The sequence below is a fragment of the Labeo rohita genome, chromosome 4 (genome assembly GCF_022985175.1).
Source record: "Labeo rohita strain BAU-BD-2019 chromosome 4, IGBB_LRoh.1.0, whole genome shotgun sequence".
NCBI classification, from domain to species: Eukaryota; Metazoa; Chordata; class Actinopteri; order Cypriniformes; family Cyprinidae; genus Labeo; species Labeo rohita.
This window is the reverse complement of record NC_066872.1, coordinates 32,046,536-32,068,872: the sequence shown is the minus strand read 5'-3', so window position 1 is coordinate 32,068,872 and position 22,337 is coordinate 32,046,536. Positions and strand designations below refer to the sequence as shown.

The 22,337-nt window shown below is 35.6% G+C and overlaps 1 protein-coding gene across 3 annotated transcripts; it reads left to right on the top strand.

Annotated features, from left to right (window-relative positions):
* The first annotated feature begins 233 nt into the window (after positions 1–233).
* On the top strand, positions 234–11,386 carry bcat1 (branched chain amino-acid transaminase 1, cytosolic). 3 transcript variants are annotated; one of them, XM_051108317.1, is made up of 11 exons: positions 234–306; positions 2,120–2,164; positions 6,498–6,698; positions 6,801–6,911; positions 7,017–7,136; positions 7,278–7,438; positions 7,790–7,932; positions 9,308–9,393; positions 9,835–9,975; positions 10,143–10,217; positions 10,482–11,386. In XM_051108317.1, the coding sequence occupies exons 1-11, from the start codon at positions 262–264 to the stop codon at positions 10,518–10,520; spliced, it is 1,167 nt and encodes a 388-aa protein (XP_050964274.1). In that variant the 5' UTR covers positions 234–261; the 3' UTR covers positions 10,521–11,386. The 3 variants fall into 3 exon arrangements, with proteins under 3 accessions (XP_050964274.1, XP_050964275.1, XP_050964276.1); XM_051108318.1 differs by lacking the exon at positions 234–306 and adding an exon at positions 1,189–1,266; XM_051108319.1 differs by lacking the exons at positions 234–306; positions 2,120–2,164 and adding an exon at positions 2,448–2,633.
* The last annotated feature ends 10,951 nt before the right edge of the window (positions 11,387–22,337 follow it).

The window sequence follows — 22,337 nt, the reverse complement described above, 5'->3', positions numbered from 1 at the left end:
GACTTTTGCCTGACCTTCTATTTTTACGTATATTTAAAACTGGTGTTTAAATAATTAAATCACCGTCCCAAGTATCAATATGATATCCATTTCATAAAGTACAAGAGTTTTCTCTCCATTTACACAATCAATAATTTCTAACGATCGCACAAAAGCAGCATTTCCATCTTGGTACACTTTCAAACATGGTTTGTTTGTTTTAGCACGTTGGCTTTGATATGTGCAATCTGTAAGAGGTTTACAGACAGCGCGCATTTCATCATGGCGAGCGTTGCATCAGCCACGAACGCACCATCATCTCAAGAGGTAAAGGCGGGGGCATCGCATTCATAGCCTTTTAATTACAATAGTCACACATTTATGGTTTCAACACTCATGCGTTTGATAAATGTAGTTATTTCCTGTCATATTTTTTATTATTATTAAATCGCGTATGTAGGCACGTGCGTGCGCTCGGTGGTCGCGTGCGCGTTAAGACGGAGATTAATGAAATCTCTCAGTCCTGACGCGTAGGTTTTCACATTTTTGCACGCGTTATTTCAGTATTGTATTGAAATGGACAACAACGTAGACGATATATTGTGTTAAACTGGAAATATGTGGTGTGGTATATGTTATATAACATGTATATTATCTTTAAAGGTCATGCGTTCGTCAGATGTACGTTGCGGTTACGCACATCATGATGTAGGTTATTGATACGCATACGTCACTGAACTAATGAAACGGAGGCAAAGTCCCCTGTCAGGGTTTTTAGTCAATTATAAAATAAAGATCTAGTTGCATTAATGTTTACATGCTTTCCAGGTTAAAGGCACTATTATCTGCTGATGTTTATAATTTGTTTTAAATCGATATTTATAATGATGTTTTTCTAAGTTTTGACATGCAATAGCTACAAAAAGTATTCAATACTAATTGTTCTTTGAACGTCAGACCATATAGGGAACAAGGCTTCTCCCAGTCAACACATGAGACCATGATGATTACAGTGACACCAAATTCTCATACTGAGATACTTAGCTCCTAGTGAACTGAAAATATTGAGCATGCTCACTGTGACCTCACACTGTGATGGAAGCATCCTAGAAATCAAATTGTTGAGTGGGCTGTAAACATTGCAAGTGTATGAAGGTCAGTGCAAGGAGGTGTGCCTTTAATTCAACTCAGTTGATTGGTCACTAAAAACTGCCTCGCTCACATATCATTTCATGTTTAAGCAACTTCAAGTTCATTTCATGACCGAACGTGATGATGTCTAAGTGGGTGAGTTCATCAGGCGTGTAAAGTATTTTTTGCTATACTTATTATGATATTGTTTTGGAATGGAGCAAGAATTACAATAATTATATTTTTGCTTCTTGCATTTTCATTTAGACCTCCAGAATAAAAAGGTCATATTTATAAGGACTTAATATATTTAAGTATTATTTTAGATCATTTGCACTTGAGTGTTGCTGAAAGTAAATGCTTGCAGTTTTGCTCGGTTACATTCTAAGGCACAAATTATACTTTTTACTTCTTTATTTAAACAAGTACAAAGTCCATTTTTCACAGGTCATCATGTCTTAAAAGGTTTTTTGCCCCTCTCCAATGACAAATGATCTGACTTAGTGTAAATTGTATATAGACAAAATTATGCTTGTGAGAATACGTCTTATCGTTCACCACAGCACAGTCTTAAAACCTGACCTAAAGAAATATGTTATAATTATAGCTGTTGCTGAACACTTAAACACGGTTGGTGATCATTCTATAAACGGATATACTAAATATAAAGGTTTCAGTTTCCAGGACGGAGGTTGGTGTGTTCTGTAGACAGTCAGAAATTTTTTTGCATGCTGATTTCTTCAGTCCGTATGTGTGTTTTTGACTAGATAATTAAATTCAACATTACTTTTATATCTCAGCTCATGCAACTTCATATAATAAGACATGAAGAGACATTAGTTTAGCCTATGTGTTCACATTTTAACATACTTAATGTGCCAATTTGATACTTTGGAAATGTATCAAATTGGAAATTAAATGACTTTGCGTATTTCATTGCATATTTCATCTTCAGATGCACTTATGCTCATTATATGATAGTATATTTTGCATTGTTTTTCTCTTTTAGGAGCTTGAGAAGAATGGTGTGGCTGGCGATGCCTCTAGCTTTAAGGTAAGGCATATTCTATACACATATTACGGATTACTACATATATATAAATACAGATTACTATTTATATATGATATAATAAACAGCACTTGCCTTTAGCGAAATGTCCATTGGCATCATTTTGATGTTTGATTGATACACCATGCAATTCGAAACTCTCCTTCTCAGTCAAAACTTGATTATTTCTCTGATAAATCCACTTTTCTTATGGTCTCATGGTCGTCTAAGTGTCCACATACTGTTTTCGAAATTCATAGAATAACCAAAGAGCCTTTTGAGTGACTATACACTCTTATTTGAGTCTTAGAGTCTTGAGTCGACTAATGATCGACTCCTTGTCCCATAGTGTATTTTGACCTCCATGGCTCCAAAATGTGACCTTGGACCCTCTTTTTGGCAGTTATCAGAAAGGTCCTAGCTCTTCCAAGAGGTCCCGTGCTGAGTAAAAGAGAATCCAGTCTCTCAGATCACTGTAAGCCCTGTCAATCAAGCTTGGCTTGGCTTTGGGCATGCTCTCTGTCTCTCTCTACCTTTCTCTGACTCAGGTGGTGATTAAGCCTGAGTTCTTTTCAACACAGGCTAAATCACACCAGTAAACATAGTATTATAGTCAAATATCTGCAACTGTGCCTCAGGTTGGTGGCTGCTTGCAAACCTAGAGCATTTATATATATTTATAGTTTATGCCTGAGGGAAAGATCTAATATTAAAGCAGTAAAGAACACTCAAAAAGTAATCTTTAACTCACATTCATGTTGTTCCCATATGATCCATATGACTTTCTTGGAACATAAAAAGAGACATTTGAATGTATATGTTGGTCAGTTTTTTCTTGCATTGCAGTGAATGGGCACTGATGCTTTTATGCTTCAAATAGAACACACAAACACTATAAATATCATAAAATAAGTCCATGCATTATATCAGGCATCGCTACTTCAAATTTGGCACATTTAAAAGGCATGATGCTGATATATTTGCATTCTTGCTTTTAGTCCCTCATACACTGTAATTGCATGGGAAAGAGCAACAAGTACATTCTGCAGAATTGCTCTTTTTGTGTTTCTTGAACAGAAGAAAAAAATTGATGGGGCAGAAATTATGTTTCAGAGCTTTTTGCATTGCCCATTTTTGTGTACTGTCACAAAAATATAAAGTTCCCCACCAAAAATTAGCATTTGTTCCATATGTTGGATTGGATCTGCATTTTTGGATGGAACGGGCTCAGGGAAGCCCATTTCTGCCACTGACTAAAAAATGTAAAAAGGTAATTGCGACTTTTTATCACAATTCTGACTTTTTTTCTCAGAATTGTGAGATATAAACTCAGAATTCAAATTAATTCTGACTTTATAACACTCGATTACGAGTTACGTCAGAATTTTGAGATATAAACTCGCAATTCTGAGAAAAAAGTTTGAATTCTGAGTTTATATCTCACAATTCTGAGAAAAAACGTCTTTTTTTTTGCTCAGAATTGGACTTTATAACTCGCAATTGTGAATTTATATCTATTTATATATATGTGGGATTTAAACTTGAAAAAAGGCGGAAAAAAAGCAAAATACAAACTTGCATTTGCAAGAAAAAAGTAAGAATTGCAAGTTTTTATAAGTATAAGTTTACGTTACGCAGTTCTGCTCACGAGTTTATATCTATATCTAAAGATAAAAAGTCACAATAACCTTTTTTAAATTCAGTAGTGGAAACGGGCTTCCATAAGTATCAGATGTCATCAAACAGAAAAAAAGCTTAAATCTGGCAATTAATGAACAGCCATCATACTTTTCTAATCCCTCATCCCTCAGTCTCAGATCAAAAGGCTCAACCACGTGAGCTCCTTCTAACATAAGGCTTTTTGCATAGGTGTTTATTTTGGGATTCATCATGGCAGTCTGCAGAGCATTGTTTGTCTATTGATGAGGATAATCGCATTTAAGCTTCTTGAAGGGACTGTATGAGGTCAAACACGGCAATGACTTGATGATAGCCACAAAGCAGCTCTCGTTACAGTGAAACCTCAACAAAATTATAGCTTTCTAAAAAAAATAAAAGCACTGCATTTGATCATTCTTTATACTCTGTAAAAGTACTAATTAGCATACTAACTAAAGAACTGAAAACACCATCATCAACAACAATAATAGCACTCCTGTTGACCACCACTGTAAATCTGCCAACATGATTGCTCTCGAGACTCAACAGAGATTACAGACGGTTGTTCAATTGGATCTAGCATATTTATAGTCAGGTACTCACAAGGCACTTGTAAACGGAGGTGTCAGACAGCACAGTCCTCAGATTTGTGCTGCTTCACGAGTGAGCACCTGAAAATGTAGCACAATGAACAGTGTCTCAAAGAGCAGATATTATTTGAATTGACAATTCATGAATTAGACAGATGGATGATGTCCAGTTTTTTTTTTCATATATATATATATATATATATACATACATATATATATAAAGAAATTTATTTATATATTTATTTATTTATTACCAAATTCCGTTTTTTGGTTTGGGTTTTTTTTTTTTTGTTTTTTTTTTTTCAAATTCCATTTTTCAGTTAAATTTTTTTCTGGATTCCATTTTTCCCGTTTTAGTTTTTCTAAACTCTATTTTAATTGTTATATTACAAATATTAATCAAAAAGCATGCCTAATTAATTGAATTCATGAAACTTAAACAACTGAACAGCAATTTATTAAAAGTTTAAACAAAATTACATTTTTAAGTCCCTATGAAACACATTTTATTTTTTTTTCTCAAATTTTGTTTTATTTTTTAACATATTCTGTGTTTCCATTATTTTTCTGGATTACATTTTAATGGTTTCATAAAATTTTAATAACCAAAAGCATGTCTAATAATTGATTTAATAAAAAAATACACACACACACACACACACACACATATATATATATATATATATATATATATATATATATATGTATTTACCTCCCCAGCTCTTAATGCATTGTGTTTCCTTCTTGAGCATGAGTGAATGTTTGAACCTTTTTTAATAGCTGTGTTTGAGTCCCTCAATTGTCCTTAGTGTGAAAAGATGGATCTCAAAATCATAGAGTCACTGCTGGAAAGGGTTCAAATATGCGAAAGATGCTGGAAAACTGAAGAATCTGAAGAACAGTGCTCAGTTTAACTGTTCAGAACAAACAAAGGACTCATAAACCATCACAAAACAAAAAAAACAGTCGTACATCATCCAGGTAACACACAGTATTAAATATTGTGAAATATTGTGTTGTGTATCTTGTTCTGGTAAATATGTTTTGGTTTAATAATGGTTTAATAATAATTTTATTAGTAGTTGTAGTACTATTAAGTAATATATTTCTGTCACAATCTCTTCAAGTTAAACCAAACTTTTATTTTGACAGGTTGCTGTGAAGACCTTTAAGTTTCTGTTTGTATATGATCTGATAATAGTATTTTGTCAAAAGAAACAGTGCTCATGAAGTGACTCTCAGAGCAGTTCTAGAGATTCTTTTTATGCGTTCATAAAAGAAGCTGAAAACACCACAAGCATCACGCTTCAGTATGTGTGTATAAGAGAGATAAGAGAGATCATACAAAATGCATGTTACTTTTTATTTGGTACTGTCCTGTGTAAGATATTTTACATTAAAAGATGTTTACATATAATCCACAAGACAAAAAAAATAGCTGAAATGATTAAAATAACCCCTTGCAAAAGTTTGGGAACCCTTGGTTCTTAATACTGTGTGTGTTACCTGAATGATCTACGACTGTTTTTTTGTTTTGTGATGGTCGTTTATGAGTCCCTTGTTCGTTCTGAACAGTTAAACTGAGCACTGTTCTTCAGATTCTTCAGTTTTCCAGCACCTTTTGCATATTTGAACCCTTTCCAGCAGTGACTGTATGATTTTGAGATCCATCTTTTCACACTAAGGACAATTGAGGGACTCAAACACAGCTATTAAAAAAGGTTCAAACATTCACTCATGCTCCAGAAGGAAGCACAATGCATTAAGAGCTGGGGGGTGAATATATATATATATATATATGTGTGTGTGTGTATATTGCTAATAAACGCTGAGGTCATTGTGGTGCTTAACATTCCACCATAATCTGGGATTACAGAGGGCTGCTGAAGGAACATGTAATCTGTGAGAGTGACTAATCTCAGACTTTCACAGTTTGAGTGCATTTCTGTCAGGGAGAGCGATCCATAAAATTAAATAGAGGGATAGAGAGATGGATTTCACAGACTGACCCTATTCTGTGTCTGTAAAAAGCATTTGGCTGGTGTGTTATGTCATCTGATGCTGAGTATTTTTGGCTGTGTTCTGTTTAGGCCGCAGACACAGTGATACAGTTAGCACAAACCCATAAGCAAAAACCTGACCCGAACGGCCTGGTGTTTGGGACGGTCTTCACTGACCACATGCTGACCATTGAGTGGAGTCTCGAGGACGGCTGGCAGAAGCCGCACATCCAGCCTTTCGGGAACCTGTCCATACATCCAGGCTGTTCTGCCCTGCATTATGCTGTACAGGTCTGTCCTCGCCATCTGGAGTTTCATCTGTGTGGTTTGACATTAAATAAATTCTTGATTAACATTTATTTATGTTTAAATGCAAATACGTACTGTGTGCAGCTCTTTGAGGGAACGAAGGCGTACCGGGGGCCAGATAACAAAGTGCGCCTCTTCAGACCCATGGTAAACATGAAGCGGATGATGAAGTCGGCCCACAGGGCTTGTCTGCCTGTAAGATTGACATCTCTTTCCTCTTTACTCCACCCACATTAAGTGTTTAATCAAGATACAGACATAAAACTGCATGTCTGTTTCTCATTCTCTGTTTATATGTAGAGTTTTGATGGTGCTGAGTTGTTGGAGTGCATCAGGAAGTTGGTGGAGGTGGATCAAGACTGGGTTCCTCACTCAGAATCTGCCAGTTTGTACATCCGTCCCACTTTCCTAGGCACAGAGGTTAGAGTTACATAAACACTCTTTCTCACAAATTGGACTATTTTTCAGCTTTTGCAATTCATTAATGCATATTTGTGCATATAAATGTAGGTCTCTGATTCAGTTTTTGATTAACTTTCTTTCATGTGCTTGTGTGAGCAGCCCACCCTTGGAGTTAAGAAGCCCAATAAGGCATTGCTGTTCGTCATCCTCAGTCCTGTGGGCTCGTACTTTAGCATGGGAGTTAAACCAGTGTCTCTGTGGGCCGACTCCAAATACATCAGAGCTTGGAGAGGAGGGACAGGCGACTGCAAAATGGGAGGGTGAGTGAACGAATGAGAGATTAAATGAGAGAGAGTATTTAACTACAAAAAACCAAGTGAATGAGGAGCATTGTTACAAGCTTATTGGCACATTCCTAGCCTTGATCCAAATGTTTGCAAGCTTGGTTTAATTTCGTAGCCTCATAGTAAACTTTCCAATTTGTGTGTGCTAACAACCTGTGCAATCCTGATTAAAACTTCTCACATTAGAGTAGATTTATATGCAGAGCGTCTCATCAGTGCAGTCAGTACTGAATCAATTTCGGAAGGAATGATAATGCCACAAGACAATGGGGCTTTTCAGGGCTAGGACAGATCTTTGATTGTGAAGGTACATTGTGTTTTTTTTAGGAACTATGGCGCGTCTATCTATGCCCAGTACAAGGCAGTGGATTACGGCTGTCAGCAGGTTCTCTGGCTGTACGGGGACGACCATCAGATCACAGAGGTCGGAACCATGAACCTTTTTCTCTACTGGATCAATGAGAAAGGAGGTGATGGATGTTTACATTTGTAAAAAGTTACTTTTTCACTCTCTGTTTTGATAGCCAACATGTTTTGGTTAAGTATATTTACTTTAACAGAAAATACAGAGTAGGCGGAAGTCAAAGTAAATTTGCAGGACCTTTAAAAGGCTACAGTCAGTGATTTAGATTTTTTAAAAAAGGGTAATTGTGGCTTTTTCATCTCTGAATTCTGAGAATTGTAACATATAAACTCCTATAAAATGCAAGTTAAAAACTATTCCATCATTTATTTAAAATACATTTATTTTATACTAAATAAATTTATTTCAAGTACATTTTTCTCAAGCTGAAAACTTGAAGACTTTTTTATCAGAAGTCAGAACTGCAAGTTTCTATTTCGCAATTACAAACTTATATTAAACAGAATTCTGAGTTTTTATATCTTGCAATTCCAAGTTTATATCTAACAGTTCTGAATTATGAAAAAAAAGTCACAATTGTGGGATATAAAGTCACAATTATCTTTTTAATCTATTTTTTACTCAGTAGCAGACATAAACTTCCTATGGAAGCCTGTTTCTGCCACTGAATAAAAAATTATTATAGGTTATTGCGACTTTTTATCTTACAATTCTGACTTTTTTTTACAGAATTGCATGATACAAACTTTTTTCTCAGAATTTTGAGATATAAACTCGCAATTGCGAGATATAAAGTCAGGATTGCGAGATATAAATTCGCAATTCTTAGAAATAAAGTCAGAATTGCAAGATATAAACTCACAATTCTACTTGTTTCTCACAATTGCAAGTTAATATCTCGCAGTTCGGACTTTTTTCTCATAATTTTGACCTTTTTCTCAGAATTGTGAGATATAATCTCGTAATTGCGAGTTATAAAGTCCAATTTTGAGGGGGAAAAAGACTGATTCTGATTCTCAGAATTGAGAAAACTCACATTTGAGTAAAAAGTCGCAATACTAAGATATCACAGTTCTTTGAAAAAAAGTCAGAATTATGTTATATCTTGCAGTTCTGAGTTAATTTCTCAGAATTGCAAGTTTGTCTTGCAATTTTGACTTTATAACTCACAACTGCATGTTTAAAATATGCAATTCTAAAAAAAAAAGTCAGAAATGCAAGTTTATATCATGCAGTTCTGACTTTATAACTTGCAGTTGCAAGTTTATATCTCACAATTCTGAGAAAAAAAGTCAGAATTGCAAGTTTGCATCATAGAATTCTGAGAAAAGTTAAATTGTGAGATTAAAAATCATTACTTTTTTATATGTTTATTCAGTGGCAGAAACAGGCTTCCATAGCTTCCCTACTGAAGACATCTAGTGGTCTAAAAAAAAAAAAAAGATAAAGTATAAGATAAAAAACTGTTTTTTTCTTTCCAGAGGAGGAGCTTGCAACACCACCTTTAGATGGCATTATTCTGCCGGGCGTTACAAGGCTAAGCATCCTAGAACTTGCTCGCGAATGGGTAAAACCTGTCAAAACCATACTGTCAGTAAAAAAAAGTGCAAACATGTATCTTTAGGGATACAACACCTTGTCACTTTCACTCTCATGTTGTTCCAAACCTGTTGACTCTCTTTCTTTCATGGACCACAAAAGAAGATATTTTAAAGAATGTTCATAACCAAACATCTTCAGTTCCTATAGCACAGTTTAGTTAACAACATTCTTCAAAATATCTTCTATTGTGTTCCACAGAAGAAAAAGAGTCATACAGGTATGGAGTGACCTGAGAAAATTACAAAGAATTTTCATTTTTGGGTTGACTGTCCCTTTAAGGTACTACTTTGAACATTTGAGGGGAAAGTAAGGTAGAAAGTTGTCCCTTTTAAGGCCACTGCCCTAGTGACATTTTTACACGTTTCTACTGAGAGTGTTTGGTTCAAAGTTTCTTTTTATCTCACAGGGTGAGTTCAAAGTATCCGAGCGTTATTTGACCATGGCTGACCTGCGGCAGGCTTTGGAGGAAAACCGAGTGAGGGAGATGTTTGGTTCTGGAACTGCTTGTGTTGTTAGTCCAGTTGGCAGGATCTTGTATCAGGGAGAGGTGAGTTCAGTTTGTTTTGGCTAGTTAGAGCACTGCACAATGGGATTCAGGATCAAAACATACTGGCAAATCAGCAGATATCCACCTCTGGGTCAACGTTTTGGCCAATTTTTGGAGCCGAACAAATTTTCTGTATGTTTGTCTAATACTAATCTCCTGCCATATAGAATCTACATATTCCATGTGAAGGAAACTTTCCTCCACTAGCCTCCAGACTGCTGAAGGAGCTCACAGATATTCAGGTAAGACAAAATCCACATACATTGTTATTTTATTTTATATGCTGTCACTTGTTTAGGTATTTATAGAGAGATTTTTGTTCATTTATTTGGTGAGGGGCACAAATGAGGCCTAAAAATTGGGTTGCTGCGCCCTCATGTGGTGAAATTGAAAATGTTTTTGGTCTTTACATTTTTTAATTTGTTGTTTAACCTCCACCTTTCCATCCCTACCCCCATATTGTGTCATTTTCTTTTCATCTTTGTAACATTTTTGCTTTTTTGCAGTATGGACGGACCCCCAGTGACTGGTCTTGCGTCGTATAAAGGAACCTCACCTATGTCAACGTACACTAGCTCTTCAAAACATTTAAAACATGAACATCATACAAAAAAAGCTTTATTTGTGGCTCCACGGAATAACTGCTTGCCACGTTCATGTATGTTTTGTTTTGTACAAAGTTTACCAGCCAACTAAAACCTATTCTAGCAATAATATGTTGCTCTTTAGCACACTAAACCAACACTCATATGCCTCCTCATACTCACAGTTTATTCTAATCATCAGTAACCAGCAAATCATCACTGGTGACCAAATGTTTCAATAAAACTAGCTGATATTGCTGTTATATGAGGTATATGAGATTCAACTTTTAGTGGAACTATAATACACTTCATTATTGATGGTGTCAGTAATATGCAATTACAGTCATATTGCACAAACTCTTTAAACTTATGAAAGACATTTATAGATACAGTATAGATATAGTATGTTATTGTGGTAGAACCTTATTAGTTAACATTTTGAAAGAAATGTTAATGTTTAACATCTAAAAAATGTTATAATGTTTACTTGTAGCTGATAATAGTCATTACGGATGTTTTTTTTAAAAATGCTTCCATTCCAAGCGCACAAACTCGGAGTTATATTTGATGGAGATCTTTTTGCACCCAAAGGGAACCTTAAAATCCACCTTATATTTGTTTAAAGATGTTTGTATGATTGAATTGATCTGTCATTTACTGTAGACGTTTGTTGCTAGGAATACGATTTTAACAGTTACAAAAGCACAAATGAAAAAATATAGATTTAGATATGTATCATACTATAGATATTGTTACATGCCAAAGTATTTTAGTGATGTATTGAGTATTTTGTGGCGTGATATTAGAAATAAATATTTTAAAAAGTATCATACTTTCTTTTTTTCTTACTTACTTGATTTAATGAAATATGTATATAATATAAAAAATGTGTATTTGCTGTCATGGGGTGAAAACACTAGTAGTTCACCCAAAAATGAAAATTCTGTCATCATTTACTCAATATGCTCAGGTTGCTGGAGTTGCAGTTGCAAACATTTGCTGGTTCCCATTGAATAGTATGGAAAAAAACATCGGAAAAAATAGAATGGAAGTCAGCGGGGACCAGAAATTGTTTGGTAAACCACATTCTTCAGAATATCTTCTTTTATGTTCAAAAGAAGAAGAAAAAAATCATACAGGTTTGGAACAACATAAGGAAATTGAGTAAATGATGACAGAATTTTATTTTGTGTGTGTGTGTGTGTGTGTGTGTGTGTGTGTGTGTGTGTGTGTGTCTGTGTGTGTGAACTCTTACTTTAAGTTTGCCCATTCTGCTGGTTTGTTTTCAGCTAATTTTTTCTTAAAAAAGTGTGTATGTGTTCTGAAGGGATGCAGCACCCACAGATGAGGAAGAGGAGTGCTGGAACTGTATTGTGATGATATATGAGAGGGTTTGAGTTCCACTTGCTCACACTTACTTCCTGCACACATTCATCATTACAGCATGCCCTACTTACTTTAAACATCATTAATTCATTCATGCCTCTCTTCCAAACACATACTGTACACACAACATGAAAATGTCCTAGTATTGATTTACTTTTTTTATTATTATTATTAAAATTCTCAGTGTCATTCTCATTTTTAAGGTGTAAATCACTGTCAACTAGACCACTGCTGTAGTAGCAGAAAGAAGGCACTGTACTTTTTGCGTTTTATTTGGACGGAGCCTATCTCCCAGGTGAAAAAAAACAGCATATGCTGGTAGGTATGTTTTGATGCTGGGATGCTGGTTAGGTATGTTTTGATGCTGGTTTAAGATGGTCCTTTGCTGGTTGATGCTGGTCCTTTTCTGGTTTATGCTGGTCCTTGACCAGCAACATGACCAGCTAAGACCAGCATAAACCAGCACCAGGTTAATCCAGCAAAGGACCACTTTAGTCTTAGCTGGTCATGTTGCTGGTCAAGGACCAGCATAAACCAGCAAAGGACCAGCTTAAACCAGCATCAAAACATACCTAACCAGCATCCCAGCAACAAAACATACCTACCAGCAAATTCTGTTTTTTTTACCAGGGTGGTGGCAGAAAATCACAGTTTTCAAGTGGCAGTCTATGGAAACCATTAAAAGGATAAAAAGGATAAGTTTGAGTTTATATTTCAAAATTCTGACTTTATTCTCGCAATTCCTAGATTATATCTCACAATTCTGCTAAGAAAAACCAGCAAGTCATTCTCTCTGTTGTGTTTATATCCCACAGTTCTGACATTCTTTCCCCTCAGAATAACCAAATTCGCTATTAAGTTAAATCGAATTATAAAGTCCGAAAATGTACATGTAAACTGTACATATATATAGCGTTATCTAATGCTATAATGCTAGTGTTTGTGTTTTTGAAACGGTCCTTTGCTGGTTTATGTTGGCCATGTTGCTGGTCAAGGAGCAGTATAAACCAGCAAAGGATCATCATAAACCAGCAAAGGACCATCTTAAACCGGCATCAAAACATACCTACCAGCATATTCTGTTTTTTTCACCAGGGTGGTGGCAGAAAATGACAGTTTTAAAGTGGCAGTCTATGGAAACCATAGATTAAAAGGGTAAAAAGGGTAAATTTGAGTTTATATTTCAAAATTCTGACTTTATTCTGCAATTCCGAGATTATATCTCACAATTCTGATTAGAAAAACCAGCAAGTCATTCTCTCTGTTGTGTTTATATCCCACAGTTCTGACATTCTTTCCCCTCAGAATAACCAAATTCGTTATTGTTGAGTTTAATCGAATTATAAAGTCCGAAAAATTATATATAAACTATATATAACGTTATATAACGCTATAATGCTAGTGTTTGTTTGGTTTCCCTGGTGAAAAAAACAGCATATGCTGGTAGGTATGTTTTGATGCTGGGATGCTGCAGGTAGGTTTTAATGCTGGTTTAAGCTGGTCCTTTGCTGGTTTATGCTGGTCATGTTGCTGGTCAAGGACCAGCATGAACCAGCAAAGGACCAGCATAAACCAGCAAAGGACCAGCTTAAACCAGCATCAAAACCTACCTAACCAGCATATGCTGTTTTTTTCACCAGGGTTTTTTAAACGGGCGTGGTTTAGCTAGCTGTTTGGATGTTGTATGCAATTGGTCGGGTATGATGTGTATTAAGACTTATTTATTTATTTAGTTGCTTACAGCTATACGTTTATTTTTAACTCACTGGGTATTAAAATTTCCCAGTGTAAATCATTGTCACCTAGGCCACTGCTGTAGTAGCAAAAAGAAGGCGTTATAATTTTTCCTCGTTGTTTTTGTACTCTTATTTTCAATCTAACCAAGCTTTTGTTGCGTTCTTATTAATTTTTTTGAAGATGACATGTAAGCAGAAAAAAACAAGAAAGATGCAGTACCACTTTGTCACACAAGATGGCGAAATATAACAAATGATGTAAAGATGGGTCTAAATAGATTTGAAACACTGCAAGTTTGAATCACTTGAATGCTTGGATGTGAATCACTGCGATACTTTTTTTCTGCACTGAAAGCTGTCAATGTATTGTCAATGTCAAAACTAAATGAATAAAACACTTGACTCATATTTATAGCCCCCACTAACCCTCAGCAAGGCTCAGGTTAATGGTTACATGCAAAAAATGTGAAACTGACTAAATGTCAGCCCCGTTCAGAGCCGGGGCAAGTGACCTAAATCACTCCCGAGCTGTGAAATAATGCTCTTGCCTTGAGAAAAGGGGAGAGAAATCAAAATGGACCTGAGGGAGACTGGATCCAGAGCATGCTGGGATCAGATCACTTTTTTAAGCAGAAGCATATTGATTTATATGGAGCTGTAATTGCTTCAATATGTTCTGGATGACTCCCCCGTAATTGAGGCCTGGCAAATACGCACTCCTGGAAATGCCCAGTGCCAGGCAGCGGGTAGAGAGGCACCCCACCCAATCCCCTGTGCCAGCGAGAGGGGAGAGCATCCCCAACCCTGCCTCATCTTCATTTACAGCAGAGGCTTCCCTGTTTGCAGGTTCACTGAGCATCTACTCATCTGATAAAGGGTAAGAATTTGGCAGTGCTGAAAGCTGAAACTTGCAGTCCATCGATTATTTTGTACTTTCTTTGCACCTCACAAGCTGGCACGGGTTTGTCATAATGGCTTGTACTTTCTTGTTTTCCTAATTAACATAAAAACTGTAAGTCCTAGTAGTAGTTCTCATTGGAAATGAGAAATGTTTTTTTTTTTTTCTCTTGCTTGTTCCTATCAAAACAGCCCTGTGGCCTATTTTACAGTTAGTATCAAGGGAGTTTTTCTCATTTTCTTTTTCACACACATCAAAATTAAACTGGGTGTGGAAAACAGAAGTCTGAAAACTGTTTTACACAGATGACATTCCCAGTGACAGGACCCACCATGACTTTGTTCTTGATGTATGAAATAATGGTAATGGGTTTCCCATAAACCGTTCATTTCACCACTTTCACCCAACATGAACGTCAATCAGAGCAGCATAAACAGATGCAAAACTTGATACCCCATAGCAACACTCAATGGCAAAACATAACATCTGACTGATGACAGTTTGATAACATCATGACAGGGTGAACAAACATATGTGCATTCACATATAGCACATAGACGCAAACACCCTTTCTCTCTGTCTCACCCACTCAGAGGTACAGTATTCAGTTTATGAAATTCCAGCAGGAAGTGTTGTGTCCAGTCATTATTAATGGTAGCTGACAGAATGATTGCAGTCCTTGTCTCGCAGGCTAAATGAAGGACCATGTTTCCACAAATGTCAATGCACTATGGAAGCGGATCGTATTGGGTTACTTAATCAGAAAGGTCCTTCGTGTGTGTGTGCGTGTGTAGATGCCTGGAAATTCATAGATATTACAGGAAGAATTCATTTAATTAGCAAACCATGCATTTTAAATCATTTTTTCTCTCTAAATCCAGAAGAGAAATTCACATGTGACATTTCAGACGTTATGTTATGACATTTTGCAACCTGTATGTTTAACAAAATACGGGTTATTCTATAATTAGGGGTACATTTAGAATTTGACAATGTGAAGAAAAAGGTTTTCCTGTTTCCCAGAAACCCAAACATGACCTTAAAGCTGCTTTGAAACAATCTGTATTGTATAAAGTGCTATATAAATAAAGGTTATCTGTAGGAATATGTGCATAAAATACCATCTATGTTTGCTACTGTCCACCATGTTACCTTTACTGGGTAACACAGTTGACGGGTAACTTAGTTGACAGTTTTAGTGTTTTGGGCCTGTACTCAACATGGAAGCCTAGAACTACTTTGCATATGGTATGGTTTAGTATGGTTTAGAAATATATTTTCATAAACAAAACATAAGTTTTAGGTAAATTGTCTTTGCAGCAGTAATACTTGTGTAACACTGTTGACAGTCAATTAATCCACTCTTGACACAGGTTTGCTAGTTTAACCAATATTAGGGGAAAGAAAGAGAAAATAACTTCTAGCGTTTCATCCATGTGCTTCTAGAGGAAATATCATCATACTGTGCAAATTATGCGAGAATGGGACAAACCATTCCTTCTGAGGGGGATTTTCTAGTGGGTAACTTAGTTGACAATGATTTTTCGGACACAAATAAAACAATATCACAAAAAACACTTATTATTTTTGAAGCGCACACCCAAATGTCTTGATAACCTTATATAACTGAAGGCAAAACTATTAATTTATATTTGCGGTAACAGCTAAATACCAGGGATGTATGTCATATGAACATCATTTTTGATCAAAAGATATGGCTTTTTCAACATATAGTAGTGTGATTTGGAAAAATATAATTGTGTACTAGAAAATTAAGCAACGGAGATTTATATTAAAGAAAATATATTAAAAATATACTTCACATACATGAGATGTACCCACAATTATAGAATGTCCCATATATAATTAACTCATATAAATCACTTGTTCATCATGGTTCTTTCCTGTGTTAATGTATTTCCTGCTTAAACAGGAAGTTAGGGTGGGGCATTCCAAAGGGCTCATCTGCTACTTTGTTAAAACCAATTTAGTTTAGTTTTTAGATTTAGATTTAGTTACATCACAGCCATTAACCATGATTTGCTTCTTGCAGTAGGTTGCAGGTGGTATTAGTGGGTGGGACATTCTCATTCTAGAAAACATTTAATTGGATAAAATCAGTGTAGTACAAGATGAGTCATCAATATAATTCATTCTGTTTTTCCTTAAGAAAAAAAAATTAAATTTAACATTTAAAAAGTGAATTACTTCTTCTAATTGTCTAAAATTAGAAGGACCTTGATATGATGTAAGACAGACGCAAACCTGTTTCTGCTTGAGTTTATGAATTCTGTCATTAATTACTTACCCTCATGTCGTTTCAAACCTGTAAGACCTTTGTTCATCTTCGTTATTTTTGCAGACAGTAACACAACTGACACATTCAAGGCCCAGAAAGGTAGTAAGGACATTGTTAAAATGGTCCAGGTGACATCAGTGGTCCAACTTGTTATAAAGCTACGAGAATCCTTTTTTATGCACAAAGAGAACAAAAATAACGACTTTATTCAGCAATTTTTTGCAAAAAGCTCTCCGATTTCATCAAAAATATCTTAATTTGTGTTCCGAAGACAGATGAAAATCGTACAGGTTTGGAACAACATGAGGGTGAGTAATTACTAAAGGAAATTCATTTTTGAGTAAACTATCCCATGAATTGTTGCAAGCACCCACTGCACCATGGATGCAACATGAATCAACATATTGAGTCTAAACCATCCAAATGGTTCAGGGCCAACATGAAATCCTCCTTAAGATTATTCGATATTGTCCCTGAATCCAGCAAGGACCACCGTCTCAAAGTCAGCAGGCTTGGCAGGTTGAGCCAGACAGATAACACTGTCAGACATTGTCTCTCTAAAGTCTGGAGTGGGTAAAAAAAACTTTTTTTTCTGGTCAGTGGGTTCACACAGACAGGCAGGCAGACGGCTCCAAAGAAGAGCAAGTTGGCAAAGGTACAACGAATCTAAGTGCTACCCAGTGCGGAGCAAGGAGAGAGAGAAGGTCAGCCCACTGCATCAGACTCTCTCAGACACGCAGTGAGGCATCAGCACAAAACCCACTGTATTACTTTACATCTAGCCGTCTCACGACACCGGGGGGTTTAATTCATTCATTCTGTAAACACGATCTTGTGGTTTGAACTCAGCTTAATGTTACTCTCCATTCACAGCTGTTGTGGAGACGAACCACAGTCAAAGGGTTTATCCTTAAGTACTTACATGCATCAGAAGTGATTGCGTGACTTCCCTCATATGATACATGGCCGCGCATACAAAGTAGGCCTACATTACTAAAAAAATAAAATCTCTCCAACTAAAAAAATGCTCAGTGACTGAGTCCATCTGAAAGTTCTAGTTGGCTTATACATGCACTCAATAACTTTTTTGGTTAATGTTGCACTGGCCAATAGAGCATTCGCCTTGGATTTACTTAAGCCTACTTCATACTGACACCTTGTGGTGAGTCATTGAAGAAACAAATTCAGAGTCAGCCACAAACTGTTTATTTTGTGATAGAAAGTGGCTAATAACATGGGATTAACAAGATAATGCTAGGAGCGTTCAACTGGGCATGAGGCGACCCATTCCATGTAAAATTAAAGAGATAGTTCACACCATAATGAAATTTCTGTCATCATTTACTCACCCTCATGTCGTTCCAAGCGTATTAGATCTTCATTTATCTTCGAAAAAACAAATTAAGATATTTTTGATAAATTCTGAGAGTTTCTGACCCTGCGTACACTGTAAAAAATAAAAAACACAATTTGTTGAGTCAGCTTAAAATTATTTGTTACCCTGCTGCCTTAAAATTTTAAGTTCAGGCAACTAAAATAAGTTTATTCAACTTGAAATGTTAAGTTGTACTAAGTAACAACTTAGATATTTGTGTTCGCTAAACTTAACAGATGGGTCAGTAACCCAGCTGCCTTAAAATTTTAAGTTGATTCAACTCAAATATCTAAGTTGTCACTTAGTATAATTTAACATTTCAAGTTGAATAAACATTTTTTGAATTGACTGAACTTAAAATTTTAAGGCAGCCAGGTTACAAATTATTTTAAGTTAACTCAGCAAATTTTTTTACAGTGTAGACAGCAACACAACTGACATGTTCAAGGCCCAGAAAGGTAGTAAGGACATTGGTAAAATAGTCCAAGTGACATCCGTTGTTTCAACCGTAACATTATAAAGCTTCGAGAATACTTTTTGTGTACAAAAAAAAAACAAAAATAACAAACAATTTCTTCTCTTCTGTGTCAGTCTTCGGCGCACGTTCATTAAAGTACCACGACGCATGTGTTTTAATGTGGAACTGATTAGCTGTGGATTATTCACTGTAAAAAGTTTTCACTATTTAAAACTTAAAAACTTAAGTTCAGCAGCTGTCTTAAAATTTTTACGTTAAATCAACTTAAAAGTACAAGTCATTTTAACTCAATTTATTGTACTGAGTTGAAACGACTTGTAGTTTTAAGTTAATTTAACTTAAAATTTTAAGGCAGCTGCTGAACTTAAGTTTTTAAGTTGGAACTGGTAAAAACCTTTTACAGTGAGTTAAACTTAAGAGCATTTTTTGACATACTTAAGTAGGGCCTCTGTACGTACACCCTTCAAAACCTGTTTAAAGATGCAAAAATACAAATACAGGGTTCTATTTGAGTCCATAATAGTATTGTCATTCAAATGCAACACTGTAAAAAGTTTTCACCAGTTTCAACTTAAAAACTTAAGTTCAGCAGCTGCCTTAAAATTTTAAGTTAAATCAATTTAAAACTACAAGTCATTTTAACTCACTACAATAAAGAGTGTTTAAATGACTTGTATTTTTAAGTTGATTTAACTTATTAGTTGAAATGACTTGTACTTTTAAAATGATTGAACTTAAAATTTTAATGCCCACAACCATGATGTTTGCTAGCACCATGCTGTTCCAGTTAAGCTACAGGAACACCATGGTACTGAAATGTCAGTAAAGTCAGCTTAACTGAGAAATCCTTTAAGGAACTCACAATTCATTTGGCTTTGCAAAAGAGTAAGAGTTTTGCAGTGTTCGTTTCATCCTGTACATACTAATTAGATTCATTGTTCACTGTTGCTCAGCAAATATAGATTTTTTTTTCTTCAAATAAGAGGTTGACTCAGCATTATAACTTTATATATAACCTTAGTACTAAAGTGTCATTGCATAATAATTGATTAAACCCATTTTCTTACTTTAATACATTATATTTTGTTATCTGAACAATATCTTTACAGTGAAAAGTGCTTTATGGTGAAATCCAAAAGTCCTATTGCATATTGCAGCAATGGTTTTTCATCAACGTCACTAACCATTGAACAAATCCTCATCCTGCTGGCCGACCCATTGCCGGCACCATCAGTGAACATTGTTCTTTGATGAAAACATGAGAAAAACATGACAGCAATGGCTGTGCCAGTCTAACTCCTTTGCCCAGTCAACACTGACCACACACAGCAGGAGGTTGCTGGGTGGTTTCAAGAAGCTTCCAGAACCAGTAATACTGCCCATGTCCCTCCACATTGACTACTGTGTCCCCTCTAACTACTTTTCTGTGAGCGTGTGAGAGACCGTACTCCTATTGGCTCATCGTGCGAGCTACGAGATGGTATTAGTGGAGGGAAATCTTCTCCCAAGTCTCAGTGAATGCACTGTCTGTTCATCGAAGCAATGAGAGAGCTCATTCCTTTGAGGTCAGCCAGACCGTACTTTGACAAAACTTACCCAAGAAGCCAGGCTAAGCATCAATCATCTAGACAGGAATTATATCAAATAAATACTCGACAACCCCTTTTCCACGGATTATGTTATTGCAGTGTTTTACACATGTATGCGCTGATGAGTGTGGATAATGTGGTTCGGTTTCTAAATCAAATCAGATCATTTTATTGTCACGTCATCATATAGAGCGATGATGGATGAAAGTCTTGGGTGCACGTTCCAAAAACAGCGCAGTGGTGTAGTGACAGATATCAGACCACAATATACACAATATGCAATGTAATAGATCAATTTGGAGTAGACGTCACGGTTACGTCACTTGCAGCTGTGCGCACATTGTGGTGGCAGAAAACACTAAAATCAATGGAATAAGAGAAAAATATGTATTGTTGTGCCTTTGGATGTCAGAATCTGAATGCAAATCATTTTTATAGCATATTGTCATCAAAGACGCCATTCGAAGCTAAGTGCAGATGTTTAAACGGACAGACTATGGATGAGATCTTCTATTATCACTTTACTTTTAAAGTTGATTTAAACAATAAGCTGATATAATATTTACATATGCAGTTCATATGGGATATACTGTATACAGTTACAGCATGAAATACTATTTAAACCTATAACATTTTACATTTGCCTGTTTTATCTCACAATTCTGCTTTTCATGCAAATACAAATTTATATCTCCTAGTTCGGACTTTATAACTCGATTTAACTCAACAATGGCAAATTTGTTGTTCTGAGGGGGAAAAAAGCCAGAAGTGTGGGATATAAACTCATGATTCTGAGCCAAGGGGAAAAGAGCGAATGATGAACTGATTTTTTGAACTGATATTAGAATTCTGAAATATAATCTCGGAATTGAGAATAAGGTCAGAATTTTAAATTATAAAATGGATAGTTCTGGTCCTTGATTCTGATTGGTTGAGCCACATTCAAAGCTAAACATACACCTTTCTTTATGTCTGTGTGTTGCTCGGCAACCACTTTGTTGCAACCACAACCGTTTCTGAGGAACTGTAAAAAACAATTTGTTGAGTCAACTTAAAATAATTAGTAACCTGGCTGCCTTAAACAATAAGTTTATAATAAGTTTATTCAACTTGAAATGTTAAATTATACTAAGTGACAACTTAGATATTTAAGTTGAATCAACTTAAAATTTAAAGGCAGCTGGGTTACTGACCCATCTGTTAAGTTTAGCGAACACAAATATCTAAGTTGTTACTTAGTACAACTTAACATTTCAAGTTGACTAAACTTATTTTAGTTGCCTGAACTTAAAATTTTAAGGCAGCAGGGTAACACATTATTTCAAGCTGACTCAACAAATTGTGTTTTTTATTTTTTACAGTGTACATTGTTTGCCGGAAGAATAATGTTTTGATTGATATCGTTACACTTAATTTGCTCTGTTAACGGTAAAACTGTTTGCACTACAAACCAATGTACCCATAATTAAGATAATACATTAAAAATAATATGATAAGAAACTCCAATCTGCAATATCAAGCAGCAAAACGAGCTGTTTTGTACAGCTAAAAATAGCTGGACTTGATGAGACCGGAAACCACACCCATAAAATGTACAAATGGCCACGCCCACTCTTAAGGTCTTTGCAAACTGAGTCCAAAATTCTCGCACGTTAAAAAATAAATACGACCTTACGTTGTATCCATCACGTTTACACAGTGCCTCTAAAACATTCCTCCGTCATAATTTTTTTTTTTTCGATTTTCAGCGTTTTCGCATCCGTAGCAAGCATTGTGATAGGAAAGGATGACGAATACGAAAAAAATGCAGTAGCAGAATATAAACCAATAATTGGTTTGGAGTGATATTTTGTTTTATCGGTATATAACCTAAACTTGGGTACTTTATGGCATAATTTGTGCACTTCCGTGTTTATATTATAAATAAATATGCTTTATATGGGAAATACAATGGAAAACGAAGTGAGTTTTTATTGTGTGCTATTACTTTTAATTTAACTATTAATTTCCAGGTGAA